A 26,346-nucleotide genomic window follows, 5' to 3' on the forward strand; every position below is an offset into this window, starting at 1 on the left:
GAACTCTGGAGCTCTATCAGAGTGACCATCAGGTGGTTCCAAACATTTTCCATTTAAGAATGAGGGAGGCCACCGTGTTCTTGGGGACCTTCAATGCTGCACACATTTTTTGGTACCCTTCCTCAGATCTGTGCCTCAACACAATACTCTTGGAGCTCTACGGACAATTCCTTTGACCTCATGGCTTTTTCTCTGACATGCACGGTCAACTGTGCAACCTTATATAGACAGGTGTGTGCCTTTCCAAATCATGTCCAATCAATTGAATTTACCACAGGTGGACTCCAATCAAGTTGTAGACACATCTCATGGATGATCAATGGAAACAAGATGCACCTGAGCTCAGTTTCAACTCTAATAGCAAAGGGGCTGAATACTTTAAGTTTTTTTTGGTTTGTTTTAAATACATTTGCCCCAAAAAATAAATGTTTTCGCTTTGTCATTATGGGGTATTGTGTATAGATTGCTGAAGAAACACATGTATTTAATACATTTTAGAACAAGGCTGTAACATACAAAATGTGGAAAAAGTCAAGGGGTCTGAATACTTTCTGAAGGCGCTATATGTAGGTCTCATAACCAGCCATAAAATAACGCAATGTATATCATAGGTCTAAATATGTCATGACAGTGTTATGACTATATTATAACTGGTTATGACAAGTTAAGACTGTCATAACGTGTTATGATGCTGTGTGTCAAGTCAAGTGTTACCCAAGTCGGTATATTCTGTCATTGTTATGTGAGATGTAGTCCATAGCTCACTATTGATCCACTTCATCTATATTATTTTATTTGTTTCAGAGGATCATATTACTGGGCTTATTGATTTATAGCTCGAGTTTTGTTTGTCCCTTATTAACCCTCAAGAATTAGGTAATCGCTTGATGACCATGGTAGAAAGAACCAAACTGTCCATATTGAGCCATCTATTTTAAATCAAGGGTTGGGATTAGGAGTGAGTTTAAGAGTAAAGGTTAGGCCAAATAGTTCAAATCATTACGTTTGAAAAGTGATCTGCTTCTGTCGTCTTCAGCATGGTCAGAAAGTGATGTAGCCTACCTCAAGACTTGGGCTGTGTCTGAAATGGCATTTATTTCTACTGCACCATGGGAATAGGGTACCATTTTGGAAACAGTCATATTCATTGATTTCTGGTGCGTAGTGTTCTGACCTAAAAACCCAGGAAAGACATGACTCATACAGGCCACCGTCTGCATCAATGGGACTATCCTCTAGTGACACTCCTGGTAGCTACAGGAAGGTACGACTCACTATCTGGGCATGGTAGAGAGCACGGAAGTAAAGAGCTTTCTAATCACAAATATGATTTTAACCCCTAACAGATTTGCTTGTCAGTTCTGACGATATTGTTGCTTTTGTTCGCTTTGCGATTGTCAATTCAAGAAAAGAGACTTGTTCGTTCACACAGCACAAACACGGTTGGACATGGATCAAAGCAGGACACATTGTATTTTCTCATATTTCCAAAAGCAGATATTGTACACATGGGGAATGTTTACTTTAACATTGGGCAGTGCCTGAGCTTCAGTACACGTTACCGCACAGAAAGGAATGGTTCCAAATCTCCCTTCACTTTACATATAATTAACTGGAAAGGCTTGTTTGGCAAGGAAATACTAGTCAGGATAAAAAAAAGTAGTTGTTGGTCCCTCCTACAGTTCATAACAGGAGTGTATGTCACACCCACTTAATATAAGCAGGATGCAGACCTGACAGACACACAGACACGCACACACACATGGCATAGTCGGAAAATAATGTGTCACAATAATGATACCTGTATGTCATCATCCCCAGGCTGTAACATACTGGACATTGCAGATAGATATGCCATGAATAGAGCTGACACGATTCCTCACTCCAGATTTCAGAAAGGCATGTCTGTTCTACATCATATATTTCTATCTGGGCGTTCAGCAATACAGCCCTTGAGTTATCTCAAGTCCTCTTTTCACAGGTAGCCCCTCTTCCAGACAGTGACTGAGGGTTGAGAGCGGAGTTTTAGTCCCAGATTTTGTGGCTTTGTGAATCCATTCTCCATGAAGAAGTCTGTTGAAAAGTGGGCACGCTGGTGGAGTGCGTACTATATAGGCTCGAGCAGTCAGTCATTAAATTACTGATTCTACATGATAAGGTGTAGCATGACATACTACAGTACCATAATGGTAATAATTTGGTGGGTGCTTATATCTGTCCTATTTCATTTGTTTTTTGCATATCCCAACTCTCCCTGAGACACCCTCAGAGAGTGGGGTCACTGCCAGGGTCTGCCGTTATCGACCCTGGAGCAATTAGGGTTAAGTGCCTTTCTCAAGGGCACGTCGACAGATTTACACCTTGTCAGCTCGGGGATTCAAACAAGCAACCTGGCCCAACGCTCTAACTGCTAGGCTACCTGCCGCCCATGTGTCCCATCTCCTTATCAATACATGAGTGTGTGAAGTCTGAAGCTATGTTTCCCTATAGTTATGGTGTCATGTGGTTTCGTCACTGGTCCCTAATAACAGATTGTCAGGTCATTTTGCTTCAGCAATGTATAGTCCGTTCCGGGACCTCTAAACCAGTCTGTTCCTGTCGTACCACCATAGCAACATCCTACACCAGTCCTTTCCAGCTGCATCGTCATAGCATCTTGCTACACCACTCATTTCCAGCTGTATCGGCATAGCAACCCCACTACACCAGTTCATCCAGCAGTGTGCCCAGGCTGTGGCGTTGTTCAGGTGGCCCAGCGATGTGCTTGTTACACATGGGACACACACAGCGCACCTCCAGCCACTTCACCAGGCATCTGCAGGGGCAAGCAACAAGTCAGTACATGGAATCATGTAGTAAGCAAAAAAGTGTTAAACAAATATATATATTTTATATTATTCAAAGTAGCCACCCTTTGCCTTGATGACAGCTTTGCACACTCTTGGCATTCTCTCAACCAGCTTCATGAGGTAGTCACCTGGAACGCATTTCAATTAACGGGTTTGCCTTCTTAATGTGTTTGAGCCAGTTGTGTTGTAACAACGTAAGGGGGTATACAGAAGATAGCCCTATTTGGTAAAAGACCAAGTCCATATTATGTCAAGATCAGCTCAAATAAGCAAAGAGAAACGACAGTCCATCATTACTTTAAGACATGAAGGTCAGTCAATACGGAACATTAAGAACTTTGAAAGTTTCTTAAAACACAGTCGCAAAAACCATCAAGTGCTATGATGAAACTGGCTCTCATGAGGACCGCCACAGGAAAGGAAGACCCAGAGTTACCCCTACTGCAGAGGATAAGTTCATTAGAGTTACCAGTCTCAGAAATTGCCGCCCAAATAAATGGACATTTGACCGGTGGAAATCTGTCCTTTGGTCTGATGAGTCCAAATTTTTGATTTTTGGTTCCAACCGCCGTGTCTTTGTGAAACAGAGTAGGTGAACGGATGATCTCTGCATGTGTGTTTCCCACAGTGAAGCATGGAGGAGGAGGAGGTGTGATGGTGTGGGGGTGCTTTGCTGGTGACACTGTCTGTGATTTATTTAGAATTCAAGGCTCACTTAACCAGCATGGCTACCACAGCATCATGCAACGATACGCCATCCCATCTGGTTTGGGCTTAGTGGGACTATCATTTGTTTATCAACAGGACAATGACCCAACACACCTCCAGGTTGTGTAAGGGCTATTTGACCAAGAAGGAGAGTGATGGAGTGCTGCATCAGATGACCTGGCCTCTACAATCACCCGACCTCAACCCAATTGAGATGTTTTGGGATGAGTTGGACCGCAGAGTGAAGGAAAAGCAGCCAACAAGTGCTCAGCATATGTGGGAACTCCTTCAAGACTATTGGAAAAGCATTCCAGGTGAAGATGGTTGAGAGCATGCCAAGAGTGTGCAAAGCTGTCATCAAGGCAAATGGTGGCTATTTTGAAGAATCTAAAATATATTTTGATTTGTTTAACACTTTTTTGGTTACTACATGATCAATATATTTTGATTTAACACTTTTTTTTTGGTTACTACATGATTCCATATGTGTTACTTCATAGTTTTGATGTCTTCGCTATTGTTCTACAATGTAGAAAATAGTAAAAAAATAAAGAAAAACCCTTGAATGATTAGGTACTGGTACTGTGTATGTACGCATGCAAACACACACACACACACCACCTCTAGCAATTTCACCAGGCACCTGTAGGACAAGCAACACCCCAGTAACACACACACAGGCACATCATTTATATCTGCTTAGTGTGTGGTGAGGTGACACTTGCCTCCGGTGAAAGGCATGTTGGCATGGCAATACTCCTAGCTCATCTTTCACTCTGAAGTCCTCCAAGCACACCGCACATGTCTGCTGTGATTGAGAGAAGGGGAGGGAGAGCAATGGGGAGAGAGAAAAATAAACCAGGGGATGAGAGAGAGCGAGAGAGAGAGAGACTAAACAGGTGACAGAACTAACCCCGTGTAGATTGAGTTTCTTTGTATCCCCTTTGAACACCACCTGTGAAAAAGCATAATTGATTAGAGCTAGAATTGCGAGACAAACATAGAATGAAACACATTTTTAGTTCAAAAGATGAAGGGATGTTTGATGACTAAAATATAATTTGGATGTTTCTGCACTCATCACTAGGGGGTCTGAGACAATGAGAATTGAGATGGCATTCCAGGCTGTCTTCATTGCAGTTACAATAGATTTCTCTAATGCATTCCTGAGATGTTAAACACTTCTCCAGGTGCTTCTGAAAATGTGCACAGCACGAATGCACTAAAGGTGATTTGGAATGGACCCTGAGTTTGTATGCAAAGATGTGATGATGTAACTGTGTTATACATGCAATGTGCTGAACATGACTGACTTTCAGAAGACACTCTGCAGTAATGTGACATCCTATCGCTGTGTTGTTGTGATATGGCTTACCGCTTTATATCCAAACCTCCCTCGTTGGGCCTGGTGCCTCAGTTTACTGGGTGGGAGGAGAGAGCAGAAAGAGAGGAGAGACTGTTAGTACAACTGAGTGAGAAGATGGACACACACACACACCAGCCATCTGAATCAACCTGTTTGAGTGACATCCGCTGACACTGGCAGCTTCCAACCAGAGCAATATACATAGGGATAGTTATGATGATATTTGTCATCTCAGTTTTGGGATTGACCAAATTCAATATTTTTTCATTAATTCCGTGTACAAATTACCATATACGCTACTACGTGTTTACCCAACAGATACATCTTAGTAAAGAGGCCCACACTCACTCAGTTTCAATGGGCCCCCTTTCCTCTCCTCTCTGCCATGGTGAAAGGACCACATTGTGGAGCAGAGAGGGTCATACCCTGGACACAGTGCTGTGTTGTTCACAGGTAGCCTACTGGTTAGAGTGTTGGACTAGTAACCGAAAGGTTGCAAGATTGAATCCCTGAGCTGACAAGGTAAAAATCTGTCGTTCTGCCACTGAACAAGGCAGTTAACCCACTGTTCCTAGGCCGTCATTGAAAATAAGAATTTGTTCTTAACGGACTTGCCTAGTAAAATAAAGAAAATGTTTTAAATAAAAGTCTCAAGAGCTCTTCAGACACCAGAGCAGTCTCCAGCTACCACTGTCATATATCCTCTTTGTCACAAGAGAAACACAACACACCACACCATACTTTTAGTTCCAGCCTGAGGCTGCTGCCTGAAGCCTTAAATAGACTCAGGGTCAAACCATGCTGATAAGCATTTGCAACTGATTGTTTGAGCTGGGAAATACTTAAGGACAGAGGAAACCAAGGGAGGGGTGAGGAGGGGGTCAGAAGGGGATCTCCCATGCCAACAATAGCCTGGACCCAATTCTGAGGACCTTTTTAGAGAAACCTTATTCACAGTAACAGTAATAACAGTCTCTCTCACACACACACTCACATCCATAGATGTATTCTCATAACTCAGGTCCCATCACTTACAGTGCCTTCAGAAAGTATTCAAACCCCATGACTTTTTCTACATTTTGTTACAGCCTGAATTTTAAATTGTTTAAATTGAGAGTTTTGGTCACTGGCCTTGTGTTTTAGGTTACTGTCCTGCTGAAAGGTGAATTCAACTCCCAGTATCTTGTGAAAAGCAGACTGAACCAGGTCAAGGTTTTTGCCTGTGCTTAGCTCCATTCCATTGATTTTTTTTTATCCTGAAACTCTCCAGTCCTTAATACTTACAAGCATACCCATAACATGATGCAGCCACCACCACACTCTTAAACAAAAGGGTTCCAAAAGACAGAATGATAGAACGATAAATAGAATGATAAATAGAGAAAGAGAGACTAAACAAAAATATAAACGCAACATGTAAAGTGTTTGTCCCATGTTTCATGTGCTGAAATAAATGATCCCAGACATTTTCCATATGCACAAAAAGTGTATTTCTCTCAAATGTTGTGCACAAATGTATTTACATACCTGTTAGTGAGCATTTATATTTTGCCAAGATAATCCATTCACCTGACAGGTGTGGCACATCAAGAAGCTGATTAAACAGCATGATCATTACACAGTTGCACCTTGTGCTGGGGGGCATTCAAAAATGGGCAATTTTGTCACACAACACAATGCCACAAATGTCTCAAGTTTTGAGGAAGTGTGAAATTGGCATACTGACTGTAGGAATCTCGACCAGAGCTTTTACCAGAGAACTGAATGTTAATTTCTCTACCATAATCCACCTCCAACGTCGTTTTAGAGAATTTGGCAGTACGTCCAACCGGCTTCACAACCGCAGACCACGTGTAACCACGCCAGCCCAGGACCTCCAAATCCGGCTTCTTCACCTGCGGGATCGTCTGAGACCAGGCACCCGGACAGCTGATGAAACCGTGGGTTTGCACAACTGAATAATTTCTGTACAAACTGTCAGAAACGGTCTCAGGGAAGCTCATCTGTGTGCACGTCGTCCTCACCAGGGTCTTGACCTGAGTAACCGAATTCAGTGGGAAAATAGTCACATTCGATGGCCACTGGCACGCTGGAGAAGTGTGCTCTTCAAGGATGAATCCTGGTTTCAAATGTACGGGCCAGATGGCAGACAGTGTGTATGGCGTTGTGTGGGCGAGCGGTTTGCTGATGTCAGCGTTGTGAACAGAGTGGCCCATGGTGGAGGTGGGGTTATGGTATGAGCAGGCATAAGCAATGGATAACAAACACGATTGCATTTTACCAATGGCAATTTGAATGCATAGAAATACCGTGACGAAATCCTGAAACCCATTGTCGTGCCATTCATCCACCCGCCATCACCTCATGTACGCATGATAATGCACAGCCCCATGTCGCAAGGATCTGTACACAATTCCTGGAAACGGAAAATGTCCCAGTTCTTCCATGGCCTGCGTACTCACCAGACATGTCACCATTTGAGCATGTTTGGGATGCTCTGGAACGATGTGTACGACGGCATGTTCCAGTTCCCGCCAATATCCAGCAACATCGCACAGCCATTGAAGAGGAGTGGGACAACATTCCACAGGCCACAATCAACAGATTGATCAACTCTATGTGAAGGAGATGTGTCACGCTGAATGAGGCAAATGGTGGTAACACCAGAAACTGACTGGGTTTCTGATCCACGCCCCTACTTTTTTTTAAAGGTATCTGTGATCAACAGATGCATATCTGTATTCCCAGTCATGTGAAATCCATAGATTAGGGCCTATTGAATTTATTTCAATTTACTGATTTCCTTGTATGAACTGTAACTCAGTAAAATATTTTAAATAAAAACGTGTTTTTGCGTAGATTCCGTGGCGCGGTTAGCTTTTAACAGCTAGGAAACGCCACTAAAAACAACAGTGCTAGGTGGCTGTACTACAGAAACACAGGTCGTCATTGTGGGAAAGACACATTGCTAAAACCTTTTTGTAAACAACTGGTTGCAGCAAAGAGCCAACCTGGATACTAAGGAGATCCTGAGGGAAATCGACGAGTACCAACAGCTTTACGCTATGGAGGAACAACATACTCCATCATGGAATGAGCAAGCTACCTCAAAAGAACTCTAACCCGACCAAAAAAATAAAGACTGATTCATCTACAGACACGGACGATTTACTTACCATTGAAGTAGAGGCCAGTGCTCTGGATGGAATCCATGCAACACTGTAAAAGTTGTGTGAGGAGGTAGCAGGGCTGAGGGGGAGTTTGGCATTTAGCCATAGTGAAATTCTCATGCTCCAAGGAGAGAACAAGGCACTCACAGCCAAGGTAAAAATCCACGATTCCAACATGGATTGTCTACTCAGGGAAAACAGGGTGATGAGGGAGTCGCTACTAGACATACAAAGTTGTAGCATGTGTGAAAATCTAATATTTTCTGGGATTCCTGAGGACGCATCCAAAAATCCAGAGGGCGCGATCAGAGAGTTCATGCAATCCGCCTTGAAACTTCCTCTAGAGACTGTAAACAAGGTGGCTTTCCACCGAGTACACAGACTTGGAGCTCGGAGCGACAAGACCAAGGGTCCCCGACCGATCATCGCAAAAATTGAACACTACCAACAAAAGGAGCTGATCAAAAGCAGGGGAAGGGAGCTTAAAGGGACCAAATTCAGTCTCGATGACCAATTTCCAAGGGAGATAAACGAACGTCGCAAGAGGCTGTATCCTGTGCAGAGGCATCAGAGGGAGAGGGGTAAGCTGCCTTTCTCATTGTGGACAAACTCTTTATAGATGGACAGCTATTCCGAGACAACTCCATAACACCCTGGCTGTACTAAATTCTACAGGTACTTCAGGTTACGAAAAAAGAAAGTATGGGAACTGTAAAAATATCTGAACACTATGAAGTGGATATGAACATACATGTTCTCAATTACATGCTCACTTACACATACGGACTTATACATACACACTTGATCTCGCTCACTTCTCTCACTCTCTCCCCTCTCTTTATTGTCGAGAACTGTTCTATAATTTAATATGTTTCTTGGTTGTCTATCTTTTCTATGTCTTTGTCTACATGTTTATATATGTTTACAACAAGCAAGGGGAAGATATAAGAATAGGGACATTGGGGAATAATAAGATATTGTACGGGATACATTTGTACTGTAGTGAAGCCATCTCTATAGTAACCCTAACCCTAACCCTAAGGGGTGAAATAAGTATAGCCAGTTATAATTGTAATGGTTTAGCAGATTATAAAAAAAGAACATCAGTCTTTACGTGGCTAAAAGAAAAGGAATATAACATATACTGTTTACAGGATACTCACTACATATTTAGATGAAGTTGCGTGGAAAAAGGAATGTGGTGGTGAAATAATTTTCTGTCATGGACAAAGGAACTCAAAAGGTGTGATGATATTAATGAACAGAAATGTCAATCTGAATGTGCAAATAGTCAGGAAAGAGTCGCAAGGAAGGTGGATCTTTTTGAATATGAAAGTGGACAAAAAAAGAGATTTGGCTCATTAATCTATGGTTCAAATCAGGATGATCCATACTTCTTTGAAAATATTTATACCAATTTATTGAACTTACAGGCAACAAATGATCAAATCATTATGGTGGGAGACTATAACACAGTTTTAAGTACCTCAATGGACCATAAAGGAAATCACTCTACAAACTATCATCACCGTACCCTAAGGAAATTACAAATATTATGGACACATTAGAAATAGTGGATATTTGGAGACTAAAAAACCCAACCTAGTGAGATATACATGGAGGAGACTTAATCAAGCTAGTCATCTTGACTACTTTCTTGTCTCTTTCACTCTTGCATCAAAGGTTGAAAAAGTTTTAATAGGAGACAGAATGCGATCGGATCATCATCTAATTGGCCTTCACATAACTCTTATAGAATTTCCATGTGGACAGGGATATTGGAAATTTTATCAAAGTTTACTGGAGGACAACTTATTTTTAACTAAGACAAAATAATTCATAACTGAATTGTTCCAGTACGATATAGGTTCAGCAAATCCCTTTATTGTTTGGGATACCTTTAAATGTACCTTCAGAGGTCCTTATATTCAATATTCATCAATAATAAAAAGGCAGCTTCTGGCTAAAGAGACAGGACTAACAAGGGAAATACATTAACTAATACTGCGGGTAGATAGCAATAAAAATGATACTACAGAGATACAAAATAAGTGAGAGGAAAAACAAAAAGAACTTGAGGAACTTATTCAAGAACAATCTAATGTAATCTATTACAAAAATAAAGAACTGGATGGAATATGGAGAAAAATGCACATCAATCATCTATGATTCTCCAAATTATATTTTAAGAGGAAACAAAATATTTTAAGCAGATGTTCTCTTTTCCGTCTCATCCTCTCCCACTGAATGAAGATTACGTTAATGAATTCTTTCCAAATAATACAAAAAAAAATTAACAAATGTACAGAAAGATCAGTGCGAAGGCCAAATTACAGAGGAAGAACCTTTTGAGGCTATTAAACCCTTTCAGTCTGGAAAAACCCCAGGGCTTGATGGCATACCGGTAGAGGTATATCATGCCTTTTTTTTATATACTAACATCTCCATTGTTAGATTGTTTTAACTATTCCTATATAAATGGTAGTCTGTCAGGTATTCAGCGGGAAGGTCTGATTTCACTATTATTAAAACAAGACTCAGATGGCAAATATAAAGATCCAGTCTATTTAAAAAACTGGAGGCCCCTTACACTTCAATGTTGTGATGCAAAAATACTAGTGAAATGCATAGCACTCAGAATTAAAAAAGTTTTACCAGGTATTGTTCATCCTGATCAGACAGTTTTTTTACGTGGACGATACATTGGAGATTACTAGAAATAATAGATCATGAAACATCTAAGAAGCCAGGCCTGGTATTTATAGCGGATTTTGAAAAGGAATTTGATAAAGTAAGACTGGATTTTATTTATAAATGCCAGGATTTTTTCAATTTCGGTGATTGTCTTATAAAATGGGTAAAAGTTATGTATAGCAACCCCAGGAGTAAAATAGTAAATAACGGCTACTTCTCAGAGTTTTGAATTGTCAAGAGGAGTTAAACAAGGGTGTCCACTGTCACCATATCTATTCGTTATGGCCATCGAAATGCTAGCTATTAAAATCAGATCTAATAACAACATTAGAGGATTAGAAATCCAAGGCTTAAAAACAAAGGTGTGCATGTATGCCGATGACTCAACTTTTATATTAAGTCCGCAAGCTAGATCCCTGCAGTGTCTCATTGAAGATCTAGATAACTTTTCTGGACTCTCTGGACTAAAACCTAATTATGATAAGTGTACAATAAATACGTATTGGATCTTTAAAAAATACAACTTTTACATTACCCTGCAGTTTACCTATAAAATGGGCTGACGGTGAAGTAGACATACTTGGTATTCATATCACAAAATATATAAATAAGCTCTCCATAATGAATTTCAATACAAAACTTGTAAAAATAGACAAGATCCTGCAACCATGGAAAGGTAAATACCTGTCTATTTATGGAAAAATTGCCCTGATTAACTCCTTAGTCATATCTCATTTTACTCACTTACTTATGGCGCTGCCTACTCCTGATGATTTGTTTTTCAAATCATATGACTAAAAAAATATTTTGTTTTATCTGGGATGCTAAACCAGACAAAATAAAGCATGCCTATCTATATAATGAATAGGGTGGGTTGAGATTAATAAATGGTTCTCAAGTAGATTACTAAGAAAACTCATCCATTGTTTAAAAATTGCCTTTGTGCAGATTGCCATGTCTCATTTTCGATTAATTGAAAATTATACTTTTTTCAAAGTATCTCTCTTTTTCAAACAAGCATTGCAGAGCTGGCTACAATTTCAATTTCATCCCCTTGAAAAGATAGGACAAATATTACAACAAATATTATGGCTGAACTCAAATGTGCTGGTTGATAAAATACCTGTATTTATGGGAAAGATGGTTGAAATGGATATTTTGTTCTTAAATTATATTGTAAACTGGAATGGTAGAGTTATGTCTTTCATGGAGTTATCAGAATTGTATGGGAAGGTCTGCTCAATCCAAGAGTACAACCAATTGATTACCGCATTAACCCAAAAATGGAGGAGGCAGGTGGCAGCGTGAGGAGGTAGGGAACTGGTCTGTCTGCCCAATTTAAAGTATCAAAACTGGCAGAGGGATAAAAATAGCATAAATAGGAAAGTATATCAGTTTAATTTGAGGACCAGGATGTTGACAACTGTGCCATACAGATTCAAAAATCTCTTCCCAACTATTTTTCATATACCAATTCCATGGTACAGGGTCTATGAGTTGATATTTGAAATTATGCAAGATTCAAGACTTCGTGCTTTTCAGCTAAAATTATTATATAGAATTCTTACCACCTACAAAATGTTGAATATTTGGGGCATAAAATCATCAAAGCTCTGCAGATTGTGAGGTGAGGATACTGAATCAATAGAACATTTATTTTAGTATTGCCCTCAGGTAGCCTGTTTCTGGTCTCAGGTTCAGGAATGGCAAAAAATGCATAACATTGATCCAAAATTGACCCTAGAATTGACTAGGGTAATTGACTGTTAGGAGATCTGGAGAGACCGGCTCAGTCAATTACTAATATACTAATACTCGTAGTAAAAGTATTTATCTTCAACTCACAATCTGTGGATTCTATTCGATTAGATAGACTGAAATCGTATATGTTAAACATCACAGCATAGTTGAAAGATATATGGTGCAGAGAAATCCAAAGAGGGTGACCAGCAGAGATAGGTGGGATGGGCTGAGGGAAGCTGAGGGTTGGGATGTGGAATTGGAGACAAGTGGGAGTGGAGTTGCTGGGCGGAAGATAGAATGACGGTCAAAGATAAAAGTATAAAAATAAATTCAAAATAAAACATAATAAAAAATTTGTTTGAATAACACTGAGGGGCTGTTTTTTTTTACAGCTAATGCCAGTTTGCCTGAGGCCATGCAGGTGTTTGTACACATGCATATATATATTTTTAAATTTAACTAGGCAAGTCAATTAAGAACAAATTCTTATTTATAATGGCGGCCTAGGAACAGTGGTTTAACTGCCTTGTTCAGGGGCAGAAGGACAGATTTTTACCTGGTCAGCTCGGGGATTTGATCTAACAAACTTTCGGATACTGGCCCAATGCTCTAACCACTAGGCTACCTGCCGCATATACACACACTCCCATTCAAATACACACATACACAGACACATGTAAATAGTGCCAGACATGCCCTCAAACATATACAGTTGGTCTTGCTGTTATGATTTTAGTTGTCCTTGATGTCCTTTGTTTTTTGCATTGTTGTTTTCTGTTTTCCTTTGTCTTTTTCTTTTTTCTCTTTAGTAAATTTTCTTGGTTGTTGGTGCATAGGGGGGTTCTTGGGGGTGGGGAATGGAATTAATTGTATTTTGTATTTGTTATATCTAGCCTAGCTGTAGAAGAACGCACGTCTGCACGGTTTCACATTGTACATCACTCTGTCGTTTAATGACATGTGCCACTCATCCTGACAACCCATTCATCCATAAAGCAGCACACTGTCGTAAACCATAACAACGTACAGTATGACGTACAGCACGTCGTACCATACATAACATTTCCCCCCCCCCTTTCCAAAACCAGGGACTGGTACCATATATAAAATGTCCATAGGGCAAGAACCTAGAGTGATACCTGTAAGAAATAAAACATTAATCTTTAAACAGAAGGACTCTCCAAACTAACCAGTTCAGTCCATTAACCTGGAGATTGACTAAGACACCTACCGGAGCCTAAGAATGAAAAGAGGTTAAGTAGTCCCCCAGATGAGCAGGGAGAGTTCGTGCCCGCATAGGCCTTTCTTCAACCGCCACCGCTTGTGGCTCTGGCCCTTGGGGAGCCCGTAGAGGCTGGGGCTCGGGTGGTAGTGGTGGGGGAGGTCCATCCGGTGGCGTCTCTGGCCTGCATGTCTGTTCTGTGTGCATTCGTATTCCTTGAGGAGCAGGGACTTTCCTGAGGTGGCTGGTGTGCCAGCGTGATCCATTGCTCAACATGAATGTGGCGGGCCCCAGTTGTCGACTGACCTGCAGGGGTTCCGACCAGAATGAGGCCATTTTGTTGCACCACTGAGGCCGTCGGGCTCGGACCCAGTCAGACACTTGGATGATCGACTTCTTCACCCTGTGTGCCTTGTCAAAACGCTGTTTCATTGCTCTTTGGTGCCTGGTCACTGCCTGCTGTTCTTGGGTGCACCTAGTCGCCGGTTCTGCAACTCACTGTGTTCTGAGTCTATCCAGTGGCAGTTCCATCTCACGACCTAGCATGAGGGATGCCGGGGAGGCCTGTGTTGTTGTGTGTTTGCTTGCTCTGTAGTGCATTAGCGTTTGATTCAAAGCAGTTTGGAACGTGCACCCCTGGACCAGGTGCGCTCTGATGCCGTTCTTCAGCGTTTGGTTGAAGCGTTCCATCCCTCCGTTAGCTTGTGGGTTGTAGTAGGCCGTGCGGATGTGTTTGATTCCCTTGTTGCTGAGATATGAGGAGAACTCAGCAGAGATTAGCTGGGGCCCATTGTCCGTGGTAAGGGTGAGGGGCAGGCCCCACCTTGTGAACAGGCTGTCTAGGATGTCCACGATGGCCTGTGCTGTGACAGTTCCGACAGGAACCACTTCTGGCCACTTAGAGTCGAGGTCATACACCACCACCAGGAAGCGCTGATGGTGAGGGACTGCGTGACCATGGATCTCGCCACAGATGTCCAGTTGGATGTGCTCCCAGGGGCGGGACGGCCATGCGAGAGGCTGCAGGGGGGGTGGGGCGGACTATCCTGTTTTCCCACTGAGGAGGCATGCAGCACAATCCCTGACCAGGGCTTCAATGTCGTGGTCGATGCCTGGCCACCACACAAGGTCTCGACATCGCTGTTTGACCTTCACTATGCCCAAGTGCCCCTCGTGCGCCATGGATAGAACATGCGCACGCAGACCACTTGGGACCACAGTGCAAAACCCTCGAGAGACACAGACTTCTTCCCAGCAAGACAGTTCGTGCTTCACCCTGGCGAAAGTCGCCAGCTCTTCCGGCACGTGTGCTGGCCATCCAGTGCGTATGTAGGTGCGCAGGGTAGACAGTGTGGGATCCTGTTCCGATGCTTGCTTCTGCTCCTCCAGTGAGACGACTGACTGAGAGGAGCGTAAAGCATTTGTACGAGCTCTGTTTCATTGTCGTCTGGCAAGACGGTCGGAGTAGGAGCGTCAAAGGAGCGTGAGAGGAGGTCTGCCACCACGTTATCCCTCCCTGGAGTGAACTTCAGCTGATAGTCGTACTGTCTGAGGCGGTCGGCCCATCTGTGCAGCCGAAGTGGCTTGTGGCCAGTTCCTGATGCCGACAGTAGCGTTGTGAGGGACTGGTGGTCGGTTCGGAGCGTGAACAGACGGCCATAGAGGTAGAGGTGCCACCTTTCGCACGCCCAGACACAGGCCAGTGCTTCTGGTTCGCCCACAGAGTACCGTTGTTCTGTGGGGCTCAGGGCCCTTGAAGCGAAGGCGACGGGCCTCTCAATGCCATTCTGCAGCTGTGAGAGGACAGCTCCTAGTGCTCCAGCTGAGGCGTCACATGTGACAATGGTGGGGCAGACGGGGTCAAAGTGAGCCAAGACTGGGGCTGTGGTGAGCTGGCTCTTCAGTGAGCGGACCGCGTCTGAGCAGGCTGCCGTCCAGGCCCATGGCTCATCCTTCTTGAGGAGCTGGCGAAGGGGCGCTGTGGTCTGGGAGTAGTGGGGCAGAAACCGGAGGTAGTAGGCTGTCATGCCCAAGAATGATGCCACCTGAGAGGCTGAGGTCGGTTCCGGGATCCTGTGGACGGCTTCAATGTTCGACATGAGTGGGGCAATGCCTTTGGCCGACAGGCGGAACCCCACAAACTTGACGGCTGGAGCTGCAAAGGTGCACTTTCCACCGTTAAGGGTCAGGTTGTTTTGCAGTAGAGCGCTGAATACTCTGTGGAGTCGATAATCATGGATGTGGAGGTCAGGACCGTGGACCACGATGTCATCCAGATAGACCACCACCCCAGGTATTCCAGCGAGGATGGTGCTCATCACCTTCTGGAAGCAGCTGGGGGCGGAGTTAAGTCCAAAAGGCATGCGTGTATATCTGAACACGCCAGCATGTGTGACAAAGGTAGTGAGATCTCTGCTATCTTAATGGAGGGGTACCTGAAGATAACCCTGACGAAGGTCAAGCTTCGTGAAGATCTTGGAGCCATGGAATTGTGCGGTCAGCTCCTCAGCTGTAGGCAACGGGTACTTATCCGGGACAACGGCCTTGTTCACAGCATGAAGATCCACGCAGGTCCGGATTCCACCTGACTTTTTGGTTGCAATGACTAAGTTTGAAATCCAGGGGGCAGCGTTGACTGGCTCAATGATGCCTGCATCCAACTGTGCCTGGAGATCTTTTGTGACGTCATCACGCAGTGCAAAGGGAATGCGCCGTAGGGGCTGCATGACTGGGGTCACTTCCGGATTCACTAGGGGCCTGTGAGTAAAGGCTGTGAGGCAGCCCAGTCCATCAAAAAGAGTTGGCCAGTTCTGTTGCCATGTGCAGGTAACCTGGTGGATAGCTGACCCACTGTCATCTCTCAGCGTGAATCCCAAGCCTGTGAAGAGGTCAAGGCCCAAGAGGTTGGCACCCCGCTTTGCAACATGAAATGTGAATGATGGCAGATGCTTGGTGCCGTAGTGTACTGGGACCTGGAGGGTGCCTACAATGTCTATCTTGGATCTACCGTACCCACACAGGGCAGTGGAGGGCTGTTGGAGTGGTAGGTGACTGAAAAACTTGTAGTAAGTGGCAAGGTTGAGCAATGACACCGCAGCGCCAGTATCCAGCAGCAAAGGCAAACCCACCTCACCCAGCTGCACAGTGCATGTCCTGAATGACACATGGTTGGTGGAGACAGTTCGAATTTCCGTGCGTTCATGTTGAGAGTGAGATGAAACTAAGGGCCTGTGCTGGGTGGAGCTAGTAGCTGGGGCAGAACGACACAGTTTTGCAAAGTGATTGTATTTTGAACAGGTCTTGCATATTTTCCCACGGGCTGGGCAGTTTGAAGCCCTTGAATTGTGAGAACTAGCCTCGCAGTTGCCACAGCTACTTCTGTTCGTTTGTCTGTGTGCCTGCTGCACGGGCATGCCGGTGTCTGTGTCAATGCAGCTATCAACGTGGGAGGCCATGCACAGCGCGTGATCGTTGTAGTGCGCCTGCTCGGGCTGAAGCTGCTGTGTGAGAATGGCTGGGGGCCGAGTGTATGCTGCAGATCTGTCTGTTAGCATAGTAGAGCATTCCAACGCCGCTTCAACCTGGAGTGCTATTTTAATAGCTCCATCTAGTTGTAAATTATCCGATTCCAAAAGCAGTTTCTCCCTTGTCTTTTCACATAACGTCCCCTCTATCAACTGATCCCTGATGATCTCGTCCTGAAGTGTCCCATAGTTACAAGAGCTAGCCAAATCCCTCAGATTAGCCACGTAGCTTTGAATGGACTCACCCGGCCGTTGGTGTCTCTTCCGTAGCCGGTAGCGTCGGAGGAGCACTCGCTCTTTCCCGGCGAAGTGGTTCCGTAGGAGGCTGACTGCAGCAGTGAATGTAAAGCGCTCTGAAAATCCTTTGTCCCTCTGTACCGAGGCAGTGACGGAGCAGTGCTGTCCTCCGCTTGTCGGAGATTGTAGAAAAGTCCATAGCTTCGATATAAGTGTTAAAGCTATCAAGCCAGTTATTCCACGGGACTGGAGGTTCGCCAGGCACGGCGAGGAATGGTGCCGGCGGTGGTAAACTGAATTCAGCCATCTTCGTCGCCAATGTTATATCTAGCCTAGCTGTAGAAGAACGCACGTCTGCACGGTTTCACATTGTACATCACTCTGTCGTTTAATGACATGTGCCACTCATCCTGACAACCCATTCATCCATAAAGCAGCACACTGTCGTAAACCATAACAACGTACAGTATGACGTAAAGCACGTCGTACCATACATAACAGTATTATTATTTATTTATGATTATTTTTTATTTAATTTTTTCTTGGGTTTGGGGAACTGTGGGGGATCTTGGAGGGTTTGGGTCCCCGTTTTTGGCCTTGTGGGAGATCTGTCGACGTGCCCTTGAGCAGGGCGTTGACCCTGGATGCTTCTGTGTGTCGCTCTGAATGGGAGTCTGTTGGATGACTGGTGTAGTGTAGTTGAGCGTCTTCACTGCAAGTATATTGTATGTTTTGGATATTCAATAAAAATAAAATATTTATAAAAATATAAAAAAATGTTGAAATTGTTGTTTATATTTGTGTTCAGTGAAGATAGCTAGATAGGAGGGATATGTTTACCTGATGAAGTAGCAGCAGAAGATGAGGCTCAGCACGAAGACGAAGACTCCGGTCCCGAAGATGACCATATAAATGTTGAGAGGAAGGTTCTGGAATGCTACGGTAGACATGACTCCTGACCTCTAGCCTCCGACCTGCTGTGACCTCTGATCCTTCACCTCTGACGGTTAACCAGACACACACATACACCCTGGAGGGAGACACCTTTTGTTTTTAATGTTCATCACAAATAAAGAAAAGCACATACAGTAACCATAACACAAAACCACACACACACACACACACACACACACACACACACAGAAACAGTATCTAACCCAGGCTGTCTCTGTTGGTGGGTGAGGGTTCAGGCAACAAGCCCTGGTAAAAGCAGGAAGTGATGCAGTCTGGCTGTTGTGCAGCTGCCAGGATGTAGACTCTGAAGGTATAAGCATGCCCCTAGACACTGATGAAAGGTCAGTTAGTATCTAATGGAAGGTTAGTAAGGATTGGGGGAGGAACAATGATCATAGATCTCTGACTGTTGTCTATGTATGGGCTTACTGATGCCCTAGTCCTCTGTAAGACTGGACAGCACGAATGCCTCTAGCGGTATTGTCAGGCAAGTACAACAACCTACACACACACACATACATACTGACACAGGCATGCCATTGGCTACAGACACTGTTTACATGCCTAAGCTCTATTAGTCAAGAGGCACATGGTCAGTTCATTGGCTAAGAGAACAGAGATCACAGGGGTGCACGCCGCCTCCAACCCAAATAAGGAAGGGGTTCACTATTAATGTCAACGTTATGCATTACCTCTCAGGCAGAGTATAAAATCCCCTTGGGTGTGCATGCACACACACACACTGCAGGTTTGTGGTGTGTGTGTATCTGTGTGTGTGCCTGCACACTCTAATGGGCAGATGTTGGTGTGGGTCACTGAAACTGGATATGAGACTGATTTTGAAACACTTCATCCAGTTTCTTTGCTAAGAGTATCTAAAGATAAATGTATAGGTGTGTGTAATATAAAGCAGATAATCATTCTGAACAAAGTTTATTCTTGTCCTAAACTTGTCCTAAACACACTTGGATATCAAGAACTGTCTGCGCAAAAAAGTTAAGTTGTGCACACTGCACATTCATGGTGACGTCAAGTCACCAAGGGACAATGACATGATAACATCATGATGATCTTAGTCTATAATGTATTTATCAACGGAGGATATGTATCGTCGACGTTCCAATGTATTAGAAAATATGATATATACTGAATCCAAGTAATCCTAGTGTTATCCGCTAAAATTGCGCATTATCATACAGTTTCTCATTTTAAAAAAGTCAAATGGTGTCAGCTCATAAATCTTCTTCTAGCATGACCATCAAAACAATGCAATATCACACAGTGATTAAGTAAATATTTTTGAAAAACAAGAAACGTTCAGAGAAACAAATGTGTCCTTATGCTTAAATGCTTACCGTTAGAAATGAAAAAGCCCATCAATAGCGCAGGCAGACTTTCCCTCGATGGTAGAACATTTTCTATTCTTCATCAACAACACTGGATCGTCGTGTCTGGCTCGTCCGGCAGCGCGTCACATCTCACATCTGGACTATTCTCTCTGTCTTTTTCTTTCTCTCTCTCTCTCTCTCTGGCCCTCTTTTACAATGTCCCACCCCAAACAGACAAACGATAAAAAAATTTTTTTTTTAATCTTCCCACTGGTCAACAACTGGATGAATCAACGTTATTTCCACGTCATTTCAAGAATTGCAAAACGCCAACAACTTAAGGGAATTTCTTTTCTCCCGTTGATTTCACGTTCAATTCACGTTAGTTGACAACTCAAGCAAATGTAAATCGAAACTAGACTTTGAACTTACGTCTGTGCCCAGTGGCTTGCCATGAGACATTAAATGTGAGACAAAAAAAGACTTCGAAAAAAAAGTTGACAGGCAGATGCAAGTGATGAGTGATGTGTATCGTATCTTACCACATCTGTGCTGGGTTGCATCTGTAGACAATTTGGCTTGAGGGTTCTACATCTGTCGTTATTATCCTAAGGACACAAGTCCTGCCTTGGTATCGTCATACACATCATTACCGTTACAGCTACAATTGCTGCTAATGTTGATGAATGCGAGGATTGGAAACAATTCCTTTTTCTTGCCTCCTCTCTCCACCCCCGCCCTTTCACAATGAGAGAGACGCGTGGAGGCGCGTAGACATCTGAGACGGAGCTTGAAGTTCAGACAGTACGTTGTTTTCAGTGCTGCTAAACTGATGTTATGCATTATGATGCATATATTGAACATAGTACACAGCGTTGTACGAGATCTTCAGTTTCTTGGCAATTTCTCGCATGGAATGCCTTCATTTCTCAGAACAAGAATAGACTGACAAGTTTCAGAAGAAAGTTATTTGTTTCTGGCCATTTTGAGCCTGTACTGAACCAAATGCTGATGCTCCAGATACTCAAATAGTCTAAAGGCCAGTTTTATTGCTTCTTTAATCAGTACAACCGTTTTCAGCTGTGCTAACATAATTGCAAAAGGGTTTTCTAATGATCAATTAGCCTTTTAAAATGATAAACTTGGATTAGCTAACACAATGTGCCATTGGAACACAGGAGTGATGGTTGCTGATAATGGGTCTCTGTACGCCTATGTAGATATTCAATAACAAATCAGCCGTTTCCAGCTACAATAGTCATTTACAACATTAACAATGTCTACACTGTATTTCTGATCAATTTTATGTTATGTTAATGGGCAAAAAATGAGCTTTTCTTTCAAAAACAAGGACATTTCTAAGTGACCCCAAACTTTTGAACGGTAGTGTACCTATAAAACAGATACAATTTTATACTGTTCAACAACATTTTACACCAGGTGAAAAAGTTTTCACTAGTGGACAATGTTTCATCATCTCACACAGTGGCTGTACTGTGTACCAATCTCTGTACCAATCTCATGAACCATCTAAGAACTTGAACCATGATGAAGACCAGGAAATGACTCATGGCCTTGTACTGATGTCTGCTACATGTCAGAAAGAGGAACCCAAATACCAACAACAACATATAAACCTGTCATCAGGATGTTTGCGATATGCCAGTTTGGTTCCTGCATGGCTGAATGTTTTAGCCCTGTGGTTCCAAGACTGTTCAGTGCTGTTGAGCTAACATACAAAGTCAAACAGACGTATGTGTCTAGAATGTAGTCTAACGCCGTGGCCCTGACCTCCAGTCCAAGCAGTATGACGCCTGTTTTAACATATCATATCGTATTCTTCAATCAAGACTTCAGTTGAATCAGGTGTGTTATTTAAGGCTTGGCACCTATGGTTTTTCTGCACGAAGAGCAAAAAGCCTGCAAAGTGGTATACCCTTTACAATCCATCACTTGGCAAAAGAAGACCACAGCACCAGTGAACATATCTCACATACATTCAAGGCCTGATAGGGGATGGATGAAGACAAGTGGCTTTCAACCACCGTAGCAACTTGGGGAAGCTTATGGTTGATTGTCATGCAGCCAAATGATGATGATGAGGCTACATGAGCTTGGAGCCAATAATAACCATATGGCAATTATGGCAACTGTGTTCATTCTATACAACGCAAATTGCCTCTAAACACGCTCAGCTTTTAGTCTGGGGTAAAGCTGCATCCATCCAATACAAGCCTAATCATGGACAATAGAGTCTTACACATAGACAATAGAGTTATACAATATTGTGTGTAGTGGTGATGTCAGCACAGTGATCACGTTTCATCCTGTGACGGGAAGTGTGATTTACAGAAGGAGACAATTAGACAAAGATCTGCCATGTCCTCTGTTTCCTCTGATTAGGATATAAAAAAGAATGACAGCAGCACAATATGGCTCAACTCGCCACATCTGGATGTCAGTGGGCAGGGTTGTGACCAGGGCCAGTCCTGGCCATTCTGCCATCCTAGGCCAGACAAAACAAATTGTTGGTGCATAGGGGGGTTCTTGGGGGTGGGGAATGGAATTCATTGTATTTTGTATTATTATTTATTTAATTATTATTTTTTATTTAATTTTTTATTGGGTTTGGGGAACTGTGGGGGATCTTGGAGGGTTTGGGTCCCCGTTTTTGGCCTTGTGGGAGATCTGTCGACGTGCCCTTGAGCAGGGCGTTGACCCTGGATGCTTCTGTGTGTCACTCTGGATGGGAGTCTGTTGGATGACTGGTGTGGTGTAGTTGTTGAGCGTCTTCACTGCAAGTATATTGTATGTTTTGGATATTCAATACAAATAAAATATTTATAAAAATATTAAAAAAATGTTGAAATTGTTGGGTTTATATTTGTGTTCAGTGAAGATAGCTAGATAGGAGGGATATGTTTACCTGATGAAGTAGCAGCAGAAGATGAGGCTCAGCACGAAGACGAAGACTCCGGTCCCGAAGATGACCATATAAATGTTGAGAGGAAGGTTCTGGAATGCTACGGTAGACATGACTCCTGACCTCTAGCCTCCGACCTGCTGTGACCTCTGATCCTTCACCTCTGACGGTTAACCAGACACACACATACACCCTGGAGGGAGACACCTTTTGTTTTTAATGTTCATCACAAATAAAGAAAAGCACATACAGTAACCATAACACAAAACCACACACACACACACACACACACACACAGAAACAGTATCTAACCCAGGCTGTCTCTGTTGGTGGGTGAGGGTTCAGGCAACAAGCCCTGGTAAAAGCAGGAAGTGATGCAGTCTGGCTGTTGTGCAGCTGCCAGGATGTAGACTCTGAAGGTATAAGCATGCCCCTAGACACTGATGAAAGGTCAGTTAGTATCTAATGGAAGGTTAGTAAGGATTGGGGGAGGAACAATGATCATAGATCTCTGACTGTTGTCTATGTATGGGCTTACTGATGCCCTAGTCCTCTGTAAGACTGGACAGCACGAAACACGAAACAGACAAAACAAATTGCCACCCCTACAAGAATAGTCCCAGTAATCAAAATTACATTGAAAAGACGTCTAAAATACTTATTTTCCCAGACGTTGAAGTTCGGTTCCATTTGGGTTCTGAATGAAAGGTGAAAATAAGTATTTTCCAGATGTTGAAAATACGTATTTTCCGGAAGTTGAAATCAGGTTCATTTTGAGTTCTGAATTAGAGTTGAAAAGACATCATTTATAGACATCATTTTATCTATGTTTGGGGCAAATCAAGGCTGGTCTCGACCGGACAAAATCTGAACTAATCATAGACGTCTGCACCAAAAAAAGACATCCAGTCTGGACAGGATCAAAAAAAGACATCCAGTCTGGACAGGACCAAAAAAAGATGTCCAGTCTGAACAGGACCAAAAAAAGACATCCAGTCTGGACAGGACCAAAAAAAGACATCCAGTCTGGACAGGACCAAAAAAAGACCTCCAGTCTGGACAGGACCAAAAAAAGATGTCCAGTCTGGACAGGACCAAAAAAAGACATCCAGTCTGGACAGGACCAAAAAAAGATGTCCAGTCTGGACAGGACCAAAAAAAAGACATCCAGTATGGACAGGACCAAAAAAAGACATCCAAAAGGCGTCAGTCCGTTCTTACTGAAGTATAGCCTACAGTGTCACCTGAAATTACATTTTAGGAATGGCCATCTATATCAAATCAAAGTTTATTTGTCACGTGCGCTGAATACAACAGGTGTAGGTAGACCTTACAGTGAAATGCTTATTTACAGGCTCTAACCAATAGTGCAAAAAAGGTGTTAGGTGAACAATGGGTAAGTAAAGAAATAAACAACAGTAAAAAGACAGGCTATATACAGTAGCGAGGCTATAAAAGTAGCGAGGCTACATACAGACACTGGTTAGTCAGGCTGATTGAGGTAGTATGTACATGTAGATATGGTTAAAGTGACTATGCATATATGATGAACAGAGAGTAGCAGTAGTGTAAAAGAGGGGTTGGCCTACCGTTTGTAAAACACCAAAAAAGACAGCGGGTCCGAACAGGACCAAAAAAAGACGTTGGTGTCAGTCCGTGCTTACTGGGGTGTAGCCTACCATGTCAGCTAGGAATGGAATTTTATGAATGCCCATCCATGTGGTAGGCCCACTGTTTTTTAAAACAGGCCGTTGCATTGGCTTTATTAGTCCTGATTCCTGTGACTAATTAATATGGCAATTTAAGCTCTGAATATCAGCTACCCGACTTTATCAGGAGGAGATATCCTGAGCCTATTTGCAATGTGTTTACACAGTGGGAAATGCAGAAGTATTTTCTTTTTAGCTATGATCAGCTGGTAAAAAATGTATGGATATGAACTTAAAACAGCTGATCATGAACATTTAGCCCACTGGATGAAACTCCTGGACAGCAGTTGTGAGTAGCCTGACCGTCCATTCCATATTGTCCATTTGACTTTGACCTGTCCTGTTTTTAGAATATGTTGTTTGTTAACATGTCAGCACATTTTGTTATGGGTATGCTTGTAATCGTAAAAGACTGGGGAGTTTTTCAGGATAAAAAATAAACAGAATGGAGCTAAGTACAGGCTAAATCCTAGAGGAAAACCTGGCTCAATCTGCTTTTCACCAGACACTGGGCGATTAATTCACCATTATGCACGACAATACCCTAAAACACACATCTACACTGGAGTTGCTAACCAAGAAGACAGTGAATGTTCCTGAGCGGCCGAGTTACAGTTTTGATTGAAATCTACTTGAAAATCTATAGCAAGACCTGTTGTCTTGCAATGATCAACAACCAATTTGACAGAGCTTGAATAATTTTGAAAAGAATAATGGGCAAATGTTGCACAATCCAGATGTGGAAAGCTCTTAGAGACTCGCCCAGAAAGACTCACAGCACCTTTGGCAGTGATTATAACCTCGAGTCTTCTTGGGTATGACGCTCAAGCTTGGCACACCTGTATTTGGGGAGTTTCTCCCATTCTTCTCTGCAGATCCTATCAAGCTCTGTCAGGTTGGATGAGGACTATTGCTGCACAGCTATTTTCAGGTCTCTCCAGAGATGTTCAATCGTGTTCATGTCTGGGCTCTGGCAGGGCCACTCAAGGACATTCAGATACTTGTCCCAAAGCCACACCTGCGCTGTCTTGGCTGTGTGCTTAGGGTTGTTGTTATATTAGAAGGTGAACCTTCGCCCCAGTCTGAGGTCCTGAGCGCTCTGGAGCAGGTTTTCATCAACAATTTCTCTGTACTTTGCTCCGTTCATCTTTCCTGCGATCCTGACTAGTCTCCCAGTCCCTGATGCTGAAAAACCTCCCTACAGCATGATGCTGCCACCACCATGCTTCACCGTAGGAATGGTGCCAGGTTTCCTCCTTACGTGACGCTTGGCATTCAGGCGAAAGATCAATCTTGGTTTCATCAGACCAGAGAATCTTGTTTCTCATGGTCTGAGAGTCCTTTAGGTGCAGGCTATCATGTGCTTTTTACTGAGGAGTGGCTTCATCTGGCCACTCTACCATAAAGGCCTGATTGGTGGAGTGCTGCAGAGATGGTTTTCCTTCTGGAATGTTCTCCCATCTCCACAGAGGAACTCTGGAGCTCTGTCAGAGTGACCGTCGGGTTCTTGGTCACCTCCCTGACCAGGGCCTTTCTCCCCCGATTGCTCAGTTTGGCCGGGTGGCCAGCTCTAGGAAGCGTTTTGGTGGTTCCAAATTTCTTCCATTTAAGAATGATGGAGGCCACTATGTTTTTGGGGACTTTCCATGCTGCAGAAATGTTTTGGTACCCTTCCCCAGATCTGTGCCTCGACACAATACTTTCTCGGAGCTCTACGGACAATTCCTTCCACCTTATGCCAAAGGTGCTAAAACAAAGTACTAAGGGGTCTGAATACTTATGTTAATGTGATATTTCCATTTTTATATTTTTATAAATTAGCAAACATTTAAAAAAATAACCGTTTGCTTTGTCATTATGGGGTATTGTGTGTAGATTGATGAGGGGAAAAAAACTATTTAATCACTTTTAGAATAAGG

The 26,346-nt window shown here is 43.1% G+C and overlaps 1 protein-coding gene across 4 annotated transcripts; it reads right to left on the reverse strand.

Annotated features, from left to right (window-relative positions):
* Positions 1-1,454: 1,454 nt before the first annotated feature.
* On the reverse strand, positions 1,455-20,678 carry LOC106569136 (RING finger protein 122). 4 transcript variants are annotated; one of them, XM_082956087.1, is made up of 6 exons: positions 19,823-20,579; positions 18,354-18,543; positions 4,933-4,978; positions 4,471-4,512; positions 4,283-4,362; positions 1,455-2,815 (listed from the first exon to the last, which is right to left on the reverse strand). In XM_082956087.1, exons 2-6 carry the CDS (start codon positions 18,461-18,463, stop codon positions 2,701-2,703), a joined length of 393 nt encoding a protein of 130 aa, XP_082812213.1. In that variant the 5' UTR covers positions 18,464-18,543; positions 19,823-20,579; the 3' UTR covers positions 1,455-2,700. The 4 variants fall into 4 exon arrangements, with proteins under 4 accessions (XP_082812213.1, XP_082812207.1, XP_045548847.1 ...); XM_082956081.1 differs by having other exon boundaries at positions 4,283-4,365; positions 19,823-20,575; XM_045692891.2 differs by having other exon boundaries at positions 4,283-4,512; positions 19,823-20,589.
* Between the last annotated feature and the right edge of the window lie 5,668 nt (positions 20,679-26,346).

The sequence above is a fragment of the Salmo salar genome, chromosome 01 (genome assembly GCF_965601325.2).
Source record: "Salmo salar chromosome 01, fSalSal1, whole genome shotgun sequence".
In the NCBI taxonomy this organism is placed as follows: domain Eukaryota; kingdom Metazoa; phylum Chordata; class Actinopteri; order Salmoniformes; family Salmonidae; genus Salmo; species Salmo salar.

Excerpts from the sequence above, each read along its gene's own strand:
- LOC106569136 (XM_082956074.1), bottom strand. The coding sequence starts at position 16,115 with ATGCCTTTTGGACTTAACTCCGCCCCCAGCTGCTTCCAGAAGGTGATG.